The sequence below is a fragment of the Rousettus aegyptiacus genome, unplaced genomic scaffold, assembly GCF_014176215.1.
Source record: "Rousettus aegyptiacus isolate mRouAeg1 unplaced genomic scaffold, mRouAeg1.p scaffold_m13_p_2, whole genome shotgun sequence".
In the NCBI taxonomy this organism is placed as follows: domain Eukaryota; kingdom Metazoa; phylum Chordata; class Mammalia; order Chiroptera; family Pteropodidae; genus Rousettus; species Rousettus aegyptiacus.
The window spans coordinates 37,575,835-37,595,940 of record NW_023416295.1 but is presented as its reverse complement, the minus strand read 5'-3'; the positions used below and the strand labels follow the sequence as shown (position 1 = coordinate 37,595,940).

Genomic DNA, 20,106 nt, shown 5'->3' with positions numbered 1-20,106 from the left:
AGGTTGTTATAAAAATTAAATTTAGTGAGTATTTAGTACAGTATCCGGAATTAGTAAATTCTCAATAAATGTTATGCATTATTACTAAATGCCCAGAAATAACAGAGAACGATAGTGGGTCAAGGAATCTGAAGGCTAAGTCCAAATTCCTGAAATCAAGTATAGTCTCCACCCTTAATATACTCACAGTCTACTTAGCTCCTTGAAGAAAGGAATCATAGTTTACTCCCTGCTGAATCCCCAGTGCCCAACTCAATGAATGGCCCAAAAGAGCCGGGTATTTTATAAATTTGGGCTGGATAGTAGAGAGAAGGAGAAAGAGGGATATAGGAGAAACCAAGGGAGGAAGAGAAGAGAGTGGAAGAGAGAAGAAGTGAGCTAGAGAAGAGGAAGACTATAGGGAGATGGACAGGAGGAAGGCAGAGAGCCCATAAGGAAGCCTATGAATGTTATGTGAGATGTGGAGCGGGAAGCGGTTTTGGGAGCCTGGGACAGGGTGTGGTCATAGTGTCTATGAAGGGTCCATGTCTCTGGTCCTAGAATGAGCTGTAGAATCACTCCTGGAATTTATTTTTAACCATAGCTCCTTGGATTCCAGGAGAAATTAGCCAGCCATGTGTCAGCAAAGCTTCATATATTGTGATCTGGGTTTGGTTTGACTGAGGGGTGTTGGTTTCAGAGAGAAATGATATTTCGACTGCGGCTGTCTTAGGCCAGGCCCCTAGGACTGATTTCTCCATCTCTGGGAGCCCAAGCCTCAAGCACAAGGGGTCAGCCCTGTGAGGGCTCCGCCCTTCTGGGCCCCTATGATCGGGCCTGGAACGTTGTGAGGGTGGAGCCTTGAGAACGCAGCATACTGGCCATTCCAGTCCGGTTGGGATCGAGGGACCACAAAGGGGAAGGGGTGCAAACAAAGTCGAGAGGGACGGGCGGCAGGGGATACAGGGACCCAGGCAGACTATGGAGTTGTACCTCAGCGCCTGTTCCAAGGCTGCCAATGTTGCTGCCACCAGGACAGCCACCAGCAGCCTGGCAACTGACACCCAGCAGTGTGGAGATGTGAGTGGCTAGAGGGCTAGTATCACTGTCCTCCGCCGGGCCACCAGCCTGGTGGGGCGAGGCAGAGAGAGCCACAGACAAGTCGCGCGCTCCCTAACCATCGCTCCACGTAACCGTTGCTCTTCTGGTGCCCTCGTGCGGCACAGCGGGTGGCGGTGGCTGCAACTGGCTAGTGATTTGGAACCGGGAGGTCTTCAGGGCTGTCTAGCAGGGCGAGCCCCTTCGATTCTGACTGTAATACCCTTCGGTTCCTTAGGTTAAAGTTAAGAGTAGATTAGCCTAAATGAATAACGCCTAAAAGGAAAGACAAAACTCACCAATTGTGTCTGACAGGGTGCGCACAAAACCCACTTTCCAGGGATTGGAGCGGCTCAACTACTGGATCTGCCTCTTGGGGTTAAGCTGCCTATGATCCCAGGAAGCAGTGCTTTATACTACACTACAAAGTTAAGTGAAAAGGTAAAGCAATTTTTTTGTATTAACGTTGGTTGTCTTTCCATTTTTCTACTTGCTGTTAAAATCTGGTGCTGCATTATACAAAGTCTATTAATTTTCACTAACATTCACGGGAAAAAAAATTAAACTTACATCTGAACAAAGGTATTGTTTAGAATGCATACCAAGCAATTTTATCTAGTATGGTCTGGACAGAATCAAGGGCTAGATAGTTTAGATTCTTAGTTCTGTCTTAATTTGTAATTTATGAAAGCGCATTAATTTTTCTTTAAATAACACTTGGTATATACCTATTTAGTAATATTTTATTTACTTAGAAATATGTGTGAAAGGTATAAGGTTATCGGTGTCAGCTGACATTTAATTATATATTATGACTTTAACCAATAATAACTTGGACAGAACTCTCATTACAGAACACTTCTCAATGATTTTGTTTTGAGCCTAATTTTATTTCACACACAAAAGTGAGAAAAAGGTAGAGTTGAAATGAGTTAACATGTTTAGTACTTTAACCTCACTTTAATGGAAGAAGGCTCTCCCTCCCTGAAGAGACTTCATAATTTGCCCCCAACCTTCCTTCTCAGTCTTTTTTTCCCAACCCAGAGCCTCAATTTCCTCCAGTTAGGATCTTTTATACTTGCTCACACATACTACCTTAACGCTTCTGTGCCTTTGTTCATCTTGCCTCCCAAACCTATCCCCTCTCCTCTCCTCTTCGGTCTATGAATTTCAAGGTGTTTTCTTTCAAGATATTTTCTTAACTATCATACCCCCTATTAGCTTGTATTTCCTTAGAATTTTCATTGCCCTTGGTTTGTATAATTTTACTCAACACTGTAATTCTATAATTATAATTTTATAACTTAAATCATACTGGGTAACAGTGTATACTCCCCTCAATCCCTTTCATGTTTTTAGTTCCCAGTGCTACTACCCCCACCCTCGAACCTCTCCAGTCCTTAACTCAGTGACACTGAAGGACGTTCACTACATTCTTTTTGAGTGGTTGCTATAATTAACATTACAAAAAATTCTACAAGGAAGAATTCTGAGTGACTCCCTTACCCTTCTACTGTCTATGATATCATCAGAAATGAGTAGGGCCCCTTGGAATTTGATACTTGCCTAATAAATATGATTTCTTAAAGTTTGTTTCTGGAAAATTATTTTAAAAAACAAATCTGTTTTACTAGAATAGAGGGAACTAACTAAAACTATGTCAACTTTACATAATGTAACTGGGTCTTTCCTAAGCATGCTTGAAACTTATATCATTCTTCTTTTGTATATAAACTTAGCCTTGTCTTTCTTTTGTCTGTGTCCTCATATATAGTGTTTGCTGTATTACTGTTTCCTCTGTCAAATATTAATTCACTTGTCTACTACTTTTTAAAAAAATGTTCTATCTATATTACATTAATTTTTCCCAAACTGTCTTCGTTTAATTATAATTAGGTACCACACTATTTCCTCGAAGACTGAATTAATTAAGAGCTTACTTTTTCTTTCAGTACAAGCACCTCAGTTGTACACTTTCAGTTTTTTGAAAATTTTTTTAAAGGAAAATAATTATTTTTATTGATGACAGAAGGGTTACCCTGGCTCCTAAACGGATTTGTTTAAAAGATGTTGTTCATAAGTCAGTAGCCCAGGTTTGGTCTTGAGAAACATCTGATCACAGCTAAAAGTCAATATATAAAAGAAGTTGACAGCTATATGTCAACATCCAAAAGAAACTATCAGTCCAATCCTTGACTCATGAATGCTGGTTGTTTTCTTTACAGGGAAGATATGGGCTTCATATCTGGTCTCACTGAATTCTCATAGAATTTCACTCTTTGTCCTTTCAGGGAAAAATTGATAATTAAGAAATTACACTTTATGATTTAGTCCCCCTGAGATTAAAGTCTGGTATTAAGTAAGAACAGAAATTTACCAAGGATGCTTTAAATGGAAAGGAAAGCTAGCACCCTATCAGGTTCCACCAATCTGCTCCTCCCACACACCTTGAGGGAGTTATTTTAGGATTCCACCCAGCCAAGCTCCTTAGGGTTTAAAATCTGCCTGAAATGGCTGCTGCCAGACAGAACAACATAGAGGTCACAAGTTGGTACCTGCAGACAAGTCAGGATTGTGGAGTCTCCTAAACTGAATCAGGTGCCTGCAAACAGGGCATGTACTCTCAGGTTTGCTGCATCTCCCGCGCATTTCGGTTGCCCTTCGCTTAAGCCAGTTCCTGTTTGACATTATTTTAGACTAAAACTCTGTTGTTCTGGCCAAGAATAATAATAAAATAATAATAATAATAATAATAATAATAATAATAAATAATAATAATAATTTTAAAAAGACTATAAAGACATTAGGACAACTTCTACACCTACTTCTGTCCTCCACTTTTTCTCTTTCTGAGGTTCTCCCATAATGCATTAATACCATCCTGCTATGGAAAAATGGACTAAAAACTCCCGTTAAAAAAAAAAAAAAAAAAAAAAGCCCTCACTTTGGTAATGTTTTAATTTACAAATAAAATTAAATAACTGAGCTGTTTACTCTAAAGTAACAGATATAGAAACATGACTATTAGCTGATACTTTCCCTCTTGTATACATTAATGGCTATTGTATAAGGTTGTATTTGGTCTTTACACATATGGAGAAATTTCAATTCCTATCAATATCCTTTATAACTGGTTCTTCAATATACTGAACTTTATAATATACTTCTTCAATTTTATCCTGACTAGCACTCAGAAATTGTTGGGTTTCTTGTATTAGATAAGACCCCAAGATACAATAACTCTTTAATCCATCATCTTTAACATCTGAATCATACTATTTTTGTTTATAAAGTTATTTCCATGAATCTTGGTGAAAGGTTTTCTATTTTCATTTTCAGATTATTAGCATATGATAGTCATAATTAATATTATCCCTTTATCCTTTGAATGTAGTACTTTGACCAGGGAGAGAAGGAAATGGAGAATCTTAGTATTAGTTTTATATATTAAAACAAATTTTATCCTATTCTCTTTCTTTTCCTCTCTTCCTTTCTACTCTGGCTCAGGGCCAATGACTGATGGAAATCAGGGGAGGAATTAATTGAGTGAGGGTGGGTTATAAAAATAATTCAGGTCAGTGGAGAAAAAAGCTAGGAATAAGCAATTAATGCTGCTCAATCCAAATCTTTTTGTCACTTGTTTTTACTCACTTCGAATTATTCTTGCATGATTTATTTTAAATGAACATTCTAGTGATTTTAATAGGCTAAAACTCAAAAGCGAAATTCATTAATTTTACATTTGTCATATTTTTAAATCTGTGTTTGCAGCTTTTTCGACCTTCTTATGGTTTTAACCTGACTGATCCTTATTGTCGACTTTTGGAAAACCAATATAAAAGTCTCCATGATCCACATTTAAGAGCATACTATAAGCGCAAGGATATCCTGAGGAGATTAAAGAAAGGTGGCTACATCACCGGCAATAATAAAGTGGGTTAAAGATTACTTCTTTCCAATCACTGTGGTGTGAGTAGAGTATCACCTTTAACTGGGTCATGAGAGATAATGAAAAATTTCATAAATTATAAGTATTTGAATCAATGGAAATTGGACAACAGTTATTTATAAATGATACCACCTCTTATATCTTTTTCCTTGTAATATCAAAAGATGATTATCAAATAATTTGAGGACGTAAAGATAATTTCCCAACTGTATTATAGTCCTATTTTTCTGTTTCTAATGGCACTGTATCCTTGCCAAGGATTATATACCATACACTTTTTAAAAACTTGGGGCAAAATTGGAACCTAGAACAATCAGCCTGATAGAATCCTCATAGAACATAAGAATAGTCTTATATTCTAATTTGTATTAACATAATTATTATATTGGTATTCTAATAACTATAATTGTGTCATTAAATTTATTGTGTACTAAATTCCTTATTATAGCATGTCATATTAATAAGGTAATAAGATTTAAATAGAAATTCCTGTATTTTAACAATTGTAGAGATATTCTGCTTACAAAATTGTTAGCAAATTATTACCCTGAATACAAAAATGTTATCAAATTGCATATTATTCACTATTTTTCTTCTTGAAAGTGATTGCTATGATGTTTAAATTTTGCATTTATATATATATTTTTGCTATTGTTGTTTTGTTTTTTTTAGATTGTATGTAACTTGAGGGAATTGAATAAGTACAGAGAATATCTTACCAGTTTAAAATTAGACTTTGAAAGAAACTATATAAGAGAACAAGTAAGTTAAATACTTAAATTTGGTTTCTTACATAAGGTTTAGAAGAAAGTTTTATTTGTATGCAAAGTATTTTCTTATAAATTTTTAACTTTAATTTTGACAAAATAATTAAATATTTTTTTTCCAAATGAAAATTTAAAGCAAGAATAAATAATATTTTGAGGCTGTAATATTGGGCCAAGAGAGGGAAAGAGACCAGGTCATCTGTTAATAGGCTAGTGGTAGCTGGCATAATTTAGTAATTAAATTGCTACTACAATATGTACCTTCTACCTGAACCGGGGCCAATAGAAAGAGTCTATTGTGGCAGCAAGATTCTTAAGATGGAACCCAAAACAGGATTCCTGCTTGAGTAACAGGAGGAATAGTATGAATACTTATAATGTCCCGTGGTCACTCAAAGAAAATGTACACTATATGTTTGTATCCACACACATGCAGCTGTGTTCATCCAGTAAAATATAATATTCTAAAGGTGAAATGGAATGATTGAGTGTAGCATAAGTGGGTATAAATAGTAAATTTTAAGTACTTTTCAATTTTTGGCTCAAAGGTTGTATGAAAGAATATATGTGTGTCACACACACACAGGTGCCTGAGTAAATTCAGGTTTTAGGGTCCAGAAAGTTGAACAAAAGTGAGAAAGATATGTGTATGTGTATTTTCACAAATTTATGTTCTAAGGTTGAGAGAGTTATATGGAAATGAGACTGACTTCCCAATACCTTTAAGTGTTCTATATTTTCCATTTTTTTTTATCTGTGCCTAGTTTCCCCTCCCCTTCTTCCATATTTTCATTTATTTTTTTTTCTGAATGAGTAGGAGTGTATGATAAAATTTTATTTTTTATTTTCAGAGAGAGAAATCTTTATTTTAGTTCAGTCATCCATGTCTGTAACGGATTCAAAATAGATTTAAATTCAGTTAAACAGAATTAGCTATTTACAAAATAAGAGACTTTTCTAAACACTAAATTAAAAGTCATATCAAAGGACAGTTTCATTTCTGGGAAATGTAAAAACAGTATATGTATATATGCACATATACATATATTTATATGCATATATATGATGCCCGCTTTCTTTTTTTAAATAGAAAATGCTTGCAAAACAAGTAAATAAACTACATGAAAACAAACAAATACCTGGACATTCTGATGTTGCACAGTTCCAAAACTGGTTGTTACAGGAGGGCACTCAATCTGTTAAGGACCAGGAACGATTAATAAGGCACAGGTAAGCTTAAAATTAATGCATATTTTATGTATATATGTGGACCCAAATATGTTGAAAAAAACTAAAAAGAATTGAAGTTAGGATTTTTTTTAAGTCCTAGACACTATTTAACTCCACTATTGCCCTCAGTATAGACAGAAAGGGAGACCAACAGGTATAGGAATAGGGAATTTTGGTGCCAAGGCTAAAAAGAGCAATTTCTACTAGAACATACAGGGTTGCTGGTAGACCAGAAGGTACTCCAAACTGATAACTGAAGAGTGAATCAGATCCAACATCTTTCTTATAGTTGGAGATGAAGGGAAAATATCTTTTAGCACAAGCCTCTAGCAGTAGCTTTTCATGATTCTTCTTAAGGGCTAACAGCATTGTTTGAGGAACTTAGTGCAAAGTAAAAAATGAAGGTTTGGCATAACTTTATCTAATGCCAATATAAATATGCATTGTCCCTAAAAGAAAATGTGTAAGCTCTTCAGATATTACCTACTTATGTTCAATCATTATCATTCTGTGGTCAAGGCCATTTCTTAGGCGGCGAAGTGATATATTATAGTTCTTTTTCATTCATTAAGGTGAGGGATCAGGCTGCACAAGGCTGACTTTTATATTCCATGGTTTCATTGTCCGGTAGCTCCATAATGTACATTTACACACCAGAGACCCAGACTACAGGTAGATTTGTTCAAGACTTCGTAAATTACACAGGACTCAGTATACAACTTTTTCTTAGAAATTCAAATCTTTTTTTTCTACATTTGAAGTCAATGTTTTAGTTATTTCAATTTTCTTTGCAAACTCATATTTCTAAACCTACTGATGTATTAATACTTATAGTGCAAAATGTTTTTAATGAGTCTGCTCCACATTATTACCATTGTACTTACATGGTAGGGAGATCTGTATAACAAGTAAAACATATAACAAGTAAAACATGGTGAGAGTTAGCTTACAGGTCCATAAACAGAGCTGATAGAAATGATAAACTTCCCGTAATTCAAGAAATAAAAAGCAAGCAAGGAGGTGGTTGGAGCATATCAAAGCAGGTAATGTCATTATAAGGGAAACACCCAATTCACCTTCACTTGCATTTGCACTTTTAATTAGATATTTGGATATGATAAGTAGGGAATTAGAACAACGTGAGCGCAACGCAGAAGAGCAACATCTACTCCAGATGGACAGAGAAGAAAGACGACAGCGGGAAGACACAAGAAGAAAACTAAACCTTCGTAGAAAAATCGAAGAGGTGAGAGATAAACATAAAACATTCAGAGAAAAATTGTGTGCAGTTGTTTCATTTGTAAATAATTTTTGCTGTCTGCCATGCTTTCTTATTAAAAATTATTGAGGTGACATTACTTAATAAAATAAGGTTCAAATGCACAGTTGAACCATATGTCATATATATATTGCATTGTGTGTTCACCTCCCAAAGTTATATTTCCTTCTGTCATCAAATTTTAACTCCTTTTACCCCTATCTACCTCCTCCTTCCCCCACTTCTCTCTAGTAACCACTAATCCACAGTCCATGTCTATGAGTCTTGTTTGTTTGTCATGTTTGTGTCCATCGTATTTCTTGAAGTCATTCCAGATCTACATAATTTACCCACATTAATCTTACTTCACAGCTATACTACATAAGTTACGTAAAATAATGAAGCTGACACCACAGATCATATATAGAAGTTAAAATTTACTCTTAAAGAGAAGATTATGAAAGTTACCAGACACTAACTCCCCTATAGCCCTCAGTGTGAAAAGGTCAATTATTTTAAACTTAGCCTTAGTAAAAAATAACCATGCCTACATTCCTAATAGGAGTGTAGCAAGGAAAGCCCATTCAAAAGCCAATGTATGACTGTCATTATGCTTGACCTTATTTCTGTTAGGCCCTCCACTTCTAATTTGTTTGATGGTGGTGGACAAAATACAAAAGTTTATTGTAAACACTAAGTATAGTAATATCTTGCTCTCTAGGAATGGAAGACAAAAGAGTTGTTACTTTTGACAAAGATTGGAGAAGATGTTAAAAGAGAAGCTAGGGTAGAGGAACAACGACGTAGAAGCAGAGAAGAGAGTGACAAGAAGGTAGGTTTAACATTAACCTCTAATTTAGGATGTTAGTGCTAAAGCTTCTGATAGTTTGGATTTTTGAAAGTATACTATATAAGATGATGATGGACCAGTTATCTCAAATGATATACTTTATCCAAAACTAAAAGTTATTAAATTTTTTACTATATTTTGACCATATTATACTCTGGCTATAAAAAGTAGTGCCCTATTTTATAACTACTTTTGATTTTATCTTACACCATAAACTATACTTATAATTCCTATAGAAAAAGATGACATAACTTATTTTTTCCTTACAATCAGAATTTCTTTGAAAAAGTTCTCAATTTTTCCCCACCAGTTAATTTTTTAAATTTACTGCTTTTAATTTTATGTAATATATAATATTTTATGATATATGTCTAAATCGGTATAAAGAGAAAATCATTTATAACCCCAGCATCACCCTATTAACTTATTGGTACACATATGCACACATACATACACTTGCATAATATTCCTATGAATGTTTATTATTCCGAGAACTAAGTAAAGTCACGTTATTATATTTCATATACTATTTTGTGGATTGCTTTTTCATTTAATAAAATAACATTGACAACTTTATATATCAATATATATTGGTCTAAAATTCGAAATAATCATCCTAGTTAGTTTATTTCTGACAAACCTAGATGTATGTGTTAAGATTTACATAATTCGATTATATTTATATGTGCTGCTATATAGCAAGTTTTTAAAATATTAGATATTGAAATATGTATGTTAATTTTTTATTCGACTTTTGTTACATGTGCCTTTTAATAATGTCAGGTACTCACTGCTTATATGGTAAGCTCAGCTTATTCTAATTTTCTGTAATTATTATTTTCTAATATTTAATTTTTCACCACTGTTCTTCACTCGGGGTTCTCTACAAGTTGGCCTTTTTTGCTTGCAGACATCTCTGAAAATATCTTTGTTTCTGGAGAGCAACAAAGTAGCCCAGGTTTCTTCTTAATTTTTGCCTGATGCCAATAACTATTCAATGAATACTGGCAATTTTAGTGGCAACTAGTACAATGGATTAAATTTGGGCACTGGAAGTGCCCGTTAGACATGACAACGGATGGGAGGCATGGTAGCACCAGAAGCTGCCTAAACCATGTTAATGGCAGAGCTATTTGAAGTACTGATATTTCCAATGGAGTCATTCTAAATTATCCTTCTTAAAATCATGTTTTAATACAAGAGGTTTTCAATGCCTTTGTGTGTGTTTCTTAATTGTTTTTATCTTTTTTTTTTCAGATTTGACATTTTATGTATTTTTACTTAAATCGTTAGCTTAAGTTACTGTTATAAAAATCTTTAAAAGATTTTACCTTTGCTTTTCTGTCAAAACTCAGTTCTATCATTCTATTTTGGACTCTTTTTGTGTTCTTTGAACTATTCGTCTACCTTACTGTATTGATTAAAGTATCTTTAATAATTCTTTAAATCAGTAATACTAGTCTTCTCAGTTTGGTCTTTATTTTCGAAGTCGTTTTGCTAATCTAAGCCTTTTAACATTTCCATATAAATTTCAGAATCAGCTTATTAATTTCTACCAAGAAATTGTGCTGAAATTTTTATTAGAATTGTGTTTATAGATCAGTTTAAGCACAATTATTGTCTTGATAATATTGTTTTCTAATTCATGAACCAAATATGTCTCTCCATTTATTTAGGTTTCCTTAACTTTCCTGATCAATGTCACATTGTTTGCAATTACAGGTTCTTATATGTCTTTTTGATAAATTCATCCCTAAATTTTTCATAACTTTTATTCTATTATAATTTATATATTTTTTATTTTGAATTCTGATTATTTGATATTAGTATATAGAAAAGTAATTTTTATACTTATCTTGTATCCTGCATTGTTAAAACCACTTAATAGTTCTAGTTTTTTTTCCAGATACCAATTGATATTCTACACAAATGATCATATTGTCTGTAAATAAAGGTAGTTTGATTTCTTCTCTTCAAAATCTCTTCTCTTTCTTCTCCTTTTAGTTCCTTCTTTGCCTGACTGCACTGACTAGAACCTCTGGTATAATGTAGAGTAGAAGCAGTGATAGTGAACATTATTATCAAATATTTCATTTGTCCCCTCTCTCCTCTCTGCAAACATATTAGGCTGCTTAATATTTTCCTACACTCACAGATACTCTTTTCGTTTTGTAATTTTTTTTCTCTCAGTGTTTTCCTTTTGGATGGTTTCTGTTCCTGAATAGACATTAATTTCTTTGCAATGTCTACTCTACCATTAATGTATCCATCGTATTACTCAATTAACACATTTAAGAAATTGATTTTGGTCTTCTTTATATCTTTAATGTCTCTTCTTTACCTTGTAAATATGTAGAATGCAATTATATTATCTCTTTTAATGTTCTTTAATTCTATCATTTGTGTCATTTCTGAGTCAGTTTACATTGATTAATTTTTTCATTGTATGAATCATATTCCTCTGCTTCTTTATATGCTTTGTGTTTTTTCATTGGATGCCAGATATCATGAATTTTAATTTTTGAGTACTGAATATTTTTATATTCTTATAAATATTTTTGTTTTTTTCTTGATGTAGATAATTTGTTTGGAAACAGTTTGATTGTTATAGGTCCTGCTTTTTTAAATTAATTAATTAATTTTATTTTTTCAGCAAGGCAACCTATGGTTGACCTCACAGATTGCAAGGGCCTTGTCCATTTACAGTCCCTTATTTTTTATTTTTTACACCTACAGCATTTAGTCTTACTAGGTAGTCTCCCATCCAAGTACTAACCAGGCCCGACCCTGCTTAGCTTCTGAGATCAGATGAGATTGGGCTTATTCAAGGTAGCATGGCCATAGACGGTCTTGCCTTTTTTTTAATTGATATATAATTTTTGTTTTTCTTTTTTGTAAATTTTATTTTTTAATGATAGCTGACATACAATATTATATCAATTTCTGGTATATCATGTAATAATTAGATATTAAATATCTTATGACGTGATCACCATGATAAGTCTAGAAACCATCTATCACCATATATAGTTGCAATAAATGTGCTCCTTACTGTTGAATCGTATACCTAAAACTTACTGAATTTAGTTAAAGAAGGTCTTGCTTTTTAAGATTTGTTAGATGGGGCCAGAGCTATGTTTAATCTTGGACTAATTATTCTTTACTACTGAAACAATACCCACTTTAGTATTCTATCCAATGCCCTGTGACTTATGAAATTTTTCCAGAGTGGCTGGTGAGAATAGACAAGATAGGTCAGTGCTGAGCACTATTCTCTCTAATCCTTTAAGATGGTCTGTTCTGTGACCTTGGGTAGCGTGCATGTACTGATCAATTCTGTTGCTGAATACTGTAGGGAAACATCTGAGAATTTCTGGGGTTCTTTCTCTATGCAAACAAATGCATTCTGGTACATCCAAGAACAATGTGAGCCCAGGGATTCACAAAGGGAAGTCACATTTCATGTATTGTACTATGTTTGCGTATAGTAGGCCCGAGTGACTTATGGTTCAGTCACTCAGGAATCCTCCAACTGAAGATGATTTAGAAATTCTCTAAACTCACCAGGATAGCTATGAATGTAGAGACCCTTTCTGATCTGAAACTAGACATTCTCCAAATGTGTGCAGTGAAGTAAATTGCATTATGTATTAAATATAGTCTTCATGTTTGACCACAAATGGAAATTTCTGCCCAGTATAACCTTACAAAGTCACAAGGCAGGAATGACTGTTCATTTCCAATATAGTATCATATTATAAATATTTGAATGCATTTCTAAATAGCAAGTTGATGTTAACCAATATATTTTCTTTAATATTTCAGAAACAAGCCTTTCTAGAGAAAAGAATGGCTTATCATTTACAAAAAATGCAGGAAAATGGCTTTAAAAAAGAAGAGATGGAAAAAAATACATTTGATTACAGAGAACAAGACAGAACACATAGTGAATGTAAGAACATTAGAAGCTGATATAGCAATGTTGAAAGTGCTTATCTATGTATTTATAAAAAAAAATTCTCTTATGAAACTTTGTTTACACTTACTACCAGCTTTGTATCAGGCACAGTTCTAGGTATTTCCTTATTATAGTTCAAGTTGAAAAATAAACATCTATGTAAAAATTAAAACAAGCTAAAATAATTCTATTGAGTTGTTCAGTAGACAAGCTTACCTATACTGCAATTTTAACCAACTTCCCTATATTTAAAAAAATGGATTTTTAGCTACTAACTCTTTAAAAAGTTGTGTGGAATATAATTGCTATTATATACCAACACAGTATTCTGCTATGTAGACAGCCAGAAAGAATAGTTGGTACCAGAGAAAAACAAAATGAAGAAGAAAGAGAGGAGTTATAGGAGGAAAAGTAAGGAAGAAGGAAAAAAGAAAGAAATGAAGGAAATGAAGACAGTTTAAAAGAGGAATATCAAGTCATGAATTTGCTGCTCAATGTCTACCAGTTTCTTTTTCTTTATAACATTATAAGATTATAGTGGGCTTTATTAAATTAAATTAATGATAGTAAGTAAAAGTTCATGGCTGGAATACAAAAATATAGACTTGTGTTAATTATCTGTGACTATGTACTATCAAGAAAAAACATGATCATTTTCCATGCAGTTATTATCACAGGATCCCATCGGTCCTATCCCTGTCCCATTAATCCTGCTTCTAGGAAAGAACCTACACATTTCACTCCAAGAGATTATCAGCTCATCTCCACGGGCTCTTATTTTTACTTACCACAAATATATTTTTTAAACTGCTACCTAATTACGCTTAAAACTGTTCTGATGGTTTTTTCTCCTAGACCAAAAATTTAAATAATATCTGAAGCTCAGACTTCTTAGGCGATGATTCATTCCATCTAGAGTTCAACCCAGACCTACCTTTTTGACTTTATTTCATACTACCTCCTTGAATAAAAACAGCTATAATCTAGGGGTGATGTGCACACACTCTTGCTCCAAATTGCTAAAGCCCAAGTCCCGCTTTACCATTTTCTAGCCATGTAAACAGCTTAGGCAAAATATGTAACCTCCCTGAGTCACAGTTTCATCATCGGAAAACAAAGATAATATTCCTAAATAATTCCCATAAAGAGCCTAAAATTCTAGCCCATAGTAAGTACTCAATTTATTCATTGTCCAATTAAATGAGACTACTGACCATTCTTAACACAAAAATTACCTTTCGTACTTTTATGCCTCCCTTTATTTAATTTTCTTACCCTGGAACGACATGTTCACTGTCCATCTATCTAAATCTGACAATTCTTGCTCTATGGCTATGCCACCCTGAACAAGTCCAATCCTATCTAATCTCAGAAGTTAAGCAGGATTGAGCCTGGTTAGTACTTGGATGGGGGACCACCTAGGAAGACCAGGTGCCGTAAGCATAACAAATTTAAAAATTAGGGATTATAAACTGACAGGGTCCTTGCAATCTGTGAGGTCAACCACAGGTTGCCTCGCCTAAAAAAATATAAAATAAAATCTGACAATTCTTTAAGCTCTTCTGTAAATGGAACTCCACCAAGTCTTTCTTAGTAACCCTAATTCTCTCCTTTGAATCCCTATAGTACTTTGTGCCATTCTTAATACATTTATTACATACTTCCACCCATAATATTTTTAACTACCACTTTCATGTTTCACAGAGCACCTAGTACTGTATATATGTACGTATGTATGCATGCGTGCATGTATGTATGTATGTACAGACTAAATATATGCTTGCTGAGAGAGCTAATTCAATCTATTCAGCTCGCTGAGATAATGACAGCAATCTCATGCTTCAGAAATCACTTCAGTAACTATATATATCTTCAACTGTTAACTTTCTCATTTACTAGGAAAAGAATTACAAGTAGATATTTTGAATATTTGTTACCTGAAATCACTCTACTTTGAAGAAATAGAATGTAAATGAATTTAATTTGCATTGTCAATTAACGGAAGAATACAGACATCTATTTCATAAATGAAATTGAATTATACTTCCATAGTAATGTTGTCATCTTCCATGGAGCACATGGCTTCCAAGAGAACACAGAGAGAATGAGAGGAAGGGACTATCAAGTGAATCTGTTCCAGTGGGGAGATAGACCACTTTCTCACATTTTACATCTCTAATGAAAAATCATTCAGCACACATGCGTGAGGATATTTTACCTCCTAAATGGTTAGAAATATGAACTATACAATCACCTCTATCACAAAGGAGGGATATGAATTTGATTGATTATGCTAGGCTGTAGGACACATCCAAGAATTGTAATAGTCACTGTTGGCTGGTACACCAAGCCAGTAGCTATGTTGGTATGCATCCCCACAGACAGAAAATGACATTTTACAGTAGAGCTGGATGTAGCTTTTTCTCTCTGCCAGAAGAAAATTCTGTCCCTTCAAGAATATTGTTTAACTTAAAGGGATAATATTTCAAGAGGAAGTATCTTTCTTTCTATTTCACATCTCTCCATCTTCTCTAATACTTCCCGCAGTCCCACATACAAATTAACATATGGCATAATTCTTCTCAGGCATGAAAAGATAGTCTATATTGGGTAGTTCTGTCATCACCATTATTAAAAAAAATGTTTTATTACATTTCTTTAAGATACTTCTCTAAAGAAGAAAAAGAAGATTTATGATGATATAAAATTAATTTATCCTGTTGGTGACCAGAAAGCAAATAAAGGAGTACACGGTAATTGAATATTGTAATAAGGAATGCTAAATAAAATTTAGGAAAAAACTGAGTTTAGACAGTCTCTTTTATTTCTGTTAATAAATGATCGATTAAGAGTGATGCTTAACAACAGTAATGCAACTTCTATTGCTTTCAGAATTTGATCTCTAGTTATTGATATAGCACTTTAAACTTAACATTGTATCATCATTTTAGAAAAATTAAATGAAGGGTCTATTTTTATTAAATGAGTAGTACATGAAAACTTACAAATTGCAAAATAATTTTATAATGTTCATAATGGTTTTAGAAAACTCAAGTAGGTCAGAAAGTATGTTAACTCTAAAATCACCATGAGCCCTATTGAAATTATCACTTTATTCTTTATCACATATTATCTCATACTGTGTTACTTCATATTATCTATTAGAGCTCACTGGATTAAACAAGAAACTCAAATGATAGCATAAAAATCCTCCAAATATTATACTAGCAAAAGTGTAAGCCTATTTAAAGTTGAACAATATGAAACTCCTCCTCTTATTAAATGTTCAGGGAAAAATTAAAGTATGTATATTAAATCCCTTTGTCCTTATCAGTTAAAATCTAAAGAGAGAAAGTCCAAAATCCCTCCTACATGAATGTGTAATTTAGTCAGTCAGTCTTATCAAAGAACAGAAACCTGGGGAGGGACAGGGTTGACTTAGCTGAAGCTGTCTTTCACTCTCAGGACCAGTGAGGTTGAGTTCATTCAACTATAAACTTTATGGATCCTATTTTTAAAGTCCAAAGATTTTTGTATAACACACTAAAGGGTTCTTACGACACACAAATCATGACAACACCAGCCCCACATCTACTAAAATGTAGACAATAAAACTAAATTCCTAGTTTCTAAATCAGTTATCACAGAAGATCACAGAATAATCTTCTAAAACTCTAATGTTTAATGCAGCACAGACTGGTCTTATTGATGTCAAAAAACCTCAGTGGTATGGGTAGAAAGGAGGGTAGATGTAAAATATTGTTTTCAGCCTCACCAGGTTAGCAGTCTATCTGTGACAATTATCCAGAGATCAGACCTTTACATTTAAGCATAGTTGGAAAACATATTCTGTTAAAAGATGAATTCTGAAACTATATTGATATGTAGAGGGAAGGAGGATTATATCTATATCTACCCTCCACTCTAAGAGAGTAGTGTGTAAGTCATTTCTTTTTTGTGAATTTTAGAAATGTTCAGTAGTGGCATCACGTTATGTATTATAAGTTCTCCTCTTTCTCATTCATTGTCATCAAAACTTCCTAGTTTCCATTTACCTTGAGTATGAGCTCTATACAGTGTCACAGCTTTTACTCTTTTATGGGCAGTTTGCTCTACATTTTGTAGTTAGTAACTCTCAAGCCATGTTCAAGGCCCTAAATTTCCTATAATATCTGCTTCTAATTTTTTCTCTGTACTTTTTCATTCTCAAAAAAATATCCTGAAGTATTTATTTTGTTTTTTAAATTACACTAAAAGTAAATAATTTTTTTTTGTACAATTGCATGAATTTTAACATATGTATGGATTTGTGTTACCTTTACCATAATTACATAAGAACTGTTCCAACATATTATAAATTCCTTTTGCAACCATATCTCCCTCCCTCCCACTAATAACCCCAGGTACCACTGACATATTCTCCATCATTATAGTTCCCCCCACCCCTTTAGAAAATGTCTTATAAATGAAATTATATGGTGTTTGACCTTTAGATAATAGTTTATTTTACTAAGCATAATACTTTTGAAATTTATTCAGGTTATTGTATGTGTCAGTAGTGTACTTCTTTTTATTGCTGAGTAGTATTCCATTGTATGTATGCACCAGGTTTGTTTATTCAGTCACCAGCTAGAAGAAGTTTGGGTCATTTCCAGGTTTTGGTGATTATGAATAGAAATATGAGCAGTATTTGTATTAGGTATTCTGTGTGAACAAGGGATTGTTGGGTCATATGAGAAGTGTATGCTAAAGTTTATAAAGAACTGCCCAACTGTTTTCCAGAGTGGCTATAACATTTTGCATTCCCATCTGTAATCCATTTGCTATCCATTCTTGCAACCATTGGTATTATCAGCAACTTTTGTTTTAGCCATTCTAGTAGATGTAGTGGTATCTCATTGTGGCTTTCATTTGCATTTCCTTGATGACTAATGATGATGAATATCTATTAATATGAATATGCTGTTTGCCTTTCCTAAATACTGCTTGATGAAGTATCTGTTGAAGATTTTTGCTTATTTTTAATTAGATAGCTTTCCTACTGTTGAGTTTGGGGAGTTATTTATATATTTTGTATACAAGTCTTTTTCAGATATGTGATTTGCAAACATTTTATGTCAGTCTGTGACTTGCCTTTTCATTTTCTGTTTCATTGATCAATCTATGTGTTTATCCTCTGCACTGTCTTGATTATTATAGATTTTTATTGTCTTTAAACCAAGTATAATTCCACTAACTTTATTTTTCTTCTTTAAAAATGTATGGCTATTTTAATTCATTTGCCTTTTTTATATAAATTTTATAATCAGCTTGTTTATAAAAATTATGCTGGGATTTTTGAATGGAGTACATCAAATCAATCTATAGATCAATTTTAGGAGAAAAAGAAATCTTTACTATACAGGATCTTCTAATCCATAAACAGGTTATCTCTATTTATTTTGGTCGTCCTTGATTTCTTTCATACATCTTTTGTAGATTTCAGCAAAGATCTTATATACGGTCTGTTATATTTATATATAACTACTTCATTTTTAGTAATGTCATACATGGTATTTTTAAAACTTGGTTTCTAATTGTCCATGTCTATTGCTTTTATGTCTCTTTGTACAGATTTAGTGAATTGTTCTACATAACAATGTACTTAGTTAGCTCTTCACAATCATGAATTAATATTTTATGTCTTTCAGTGGAATGTGGAAACCTTACTACTATATGTCTCCTTAATCCCTCTCACCTTTGTTATAGTTGTGTTAAGTATTATATCTATCTATCTATCTATCTATCTATCTATCTATCTATCTATCTATCTATCTCAAACAACTGCTTAGAGAATATAATAAATTTTATTTTAAATAACTAAACATAGGAAGAATAGTCTTTATATCTATTCGAATAGTTATCACATTGGTTGCTCTTTAATTCTTGATGTCCCAGATTTCTTTCTGTTCCTTTCTTTCTTCAGTCTTCGGAACTTCCCGTAACATCTCTTTTAGAACAGATTTTCTGGCACTGAATTATCTTAATTTTCTTTCATCTAAGACTGTCTTTATTCCTGAAAGTAAAATATAGAATTGTAAGTTGACAGGGATTCCTCCCTCCCCGATCTTTAAAAATTTTGCTCCATGTCATTGTGTTTTGATGAGATATCTGCAGTATTTGAATTGTTGAGGCTTTATTAATAATGTGACATTTTTCTCTGGTGGTTAAGATTTTTGTGTGTGTGAGGAGACAGTTTTCAGCAGTTTGACTATGATATGTATCTTGGGGTATATTTCTTTGTTTTTGTTTTACCTCCCTTTAACATCCACTGGGTTTCTTTAACTGTTTTATCTTTTGTCAAATTTCCCTTAAGCAGATCTCCTTCCTCCACAGAGAGAACTACTATTCAAATCTGATGATTGTCATAACCATTATTTTAAAAATATATTTACTACATGAGTGTATATTTTTAAACTACATATATACATATATATACATGCCATTATTAAGATATCTTAATGTAACTGATATGCTATTGTATCCAGTCTTATGTGACTTGTTTTATACACTTAGCTTTGTTTCAGAAGTTTTATCTATGTGCTGCTTGACACTTCATTCCATTACTGATCCTACCCCATTATTTGAATATACCACAATTTATACATCTGTTTTTCTGTTGATGGAAGTGTCTATTATTTAAATAATCTTTCACTGAACATTTTTGTACATATATAACTCTTGTACATATATATATGCACTTGTGGAAAAGAGATTCTCTAGGGGTTATATCCCTAAATATAGGATTTCTAAGTCATGTTTCCTCTTCTGAGAAATTATATTTTCAAATTGTTTGTTCATTTTCCTACTGGGTTGTTTTTATTATTGATTTGAAAGATTTTTCTAATCATATTAAACATTCATTATTATATAAATATATATTGTATAGCAAATTTCTTCCAACTTGTGATTTGTTTTTATTCTTTATTTTTATCATTGGATGTACAGAAGTTCTTTGAAATAAATTATACATATTTT

At 33.0% G+C, this 20,106-nt stretch overlaps 1 protein-coding gene across 1 annotated transcript in view; it reads left to right on the top strand.

Moving 5' to 3' along the window:
- The first annotated feature begins 960 nt into the window (after positions 1–960).
- The window catches only part of FSIP2 (fibrous sheath interacting protein 2), a 77,088-nt gene continuing 57,942 nt past the window's right edge, over positions 961–20,106 (top strand). The window contains exons 1-8 of the mRNA XM_036235845.1: positions 961–1,059; positions 1,393–1,518; positions 4,849–5,010; positions 5,699–5,788; positions 6,884–7,023; positions 8,128–8,269; positions 9,003–9,113; positions 12,957–13,083. Coding sequence (XP_036091738.1) covers positions 961–1,059; positions 1,393–1,518; positions 4,849–5,010; positions 5,699–5,788; positions 6,884–7,023; positions 8,128–8,269; positions 9,003–9,113; positions 12,957–13,083 — 997 coding nt within the window. The remainder of the gene's footprint in view (positions 1,060–1,392; positions 1,519–4,848; positions 5,011–5,698; positions 5,789–6,883; positions 7,024–8,127; positions 8,270–9,002; positions 9,114–12,956; positions 13,084–20,106) is intronic.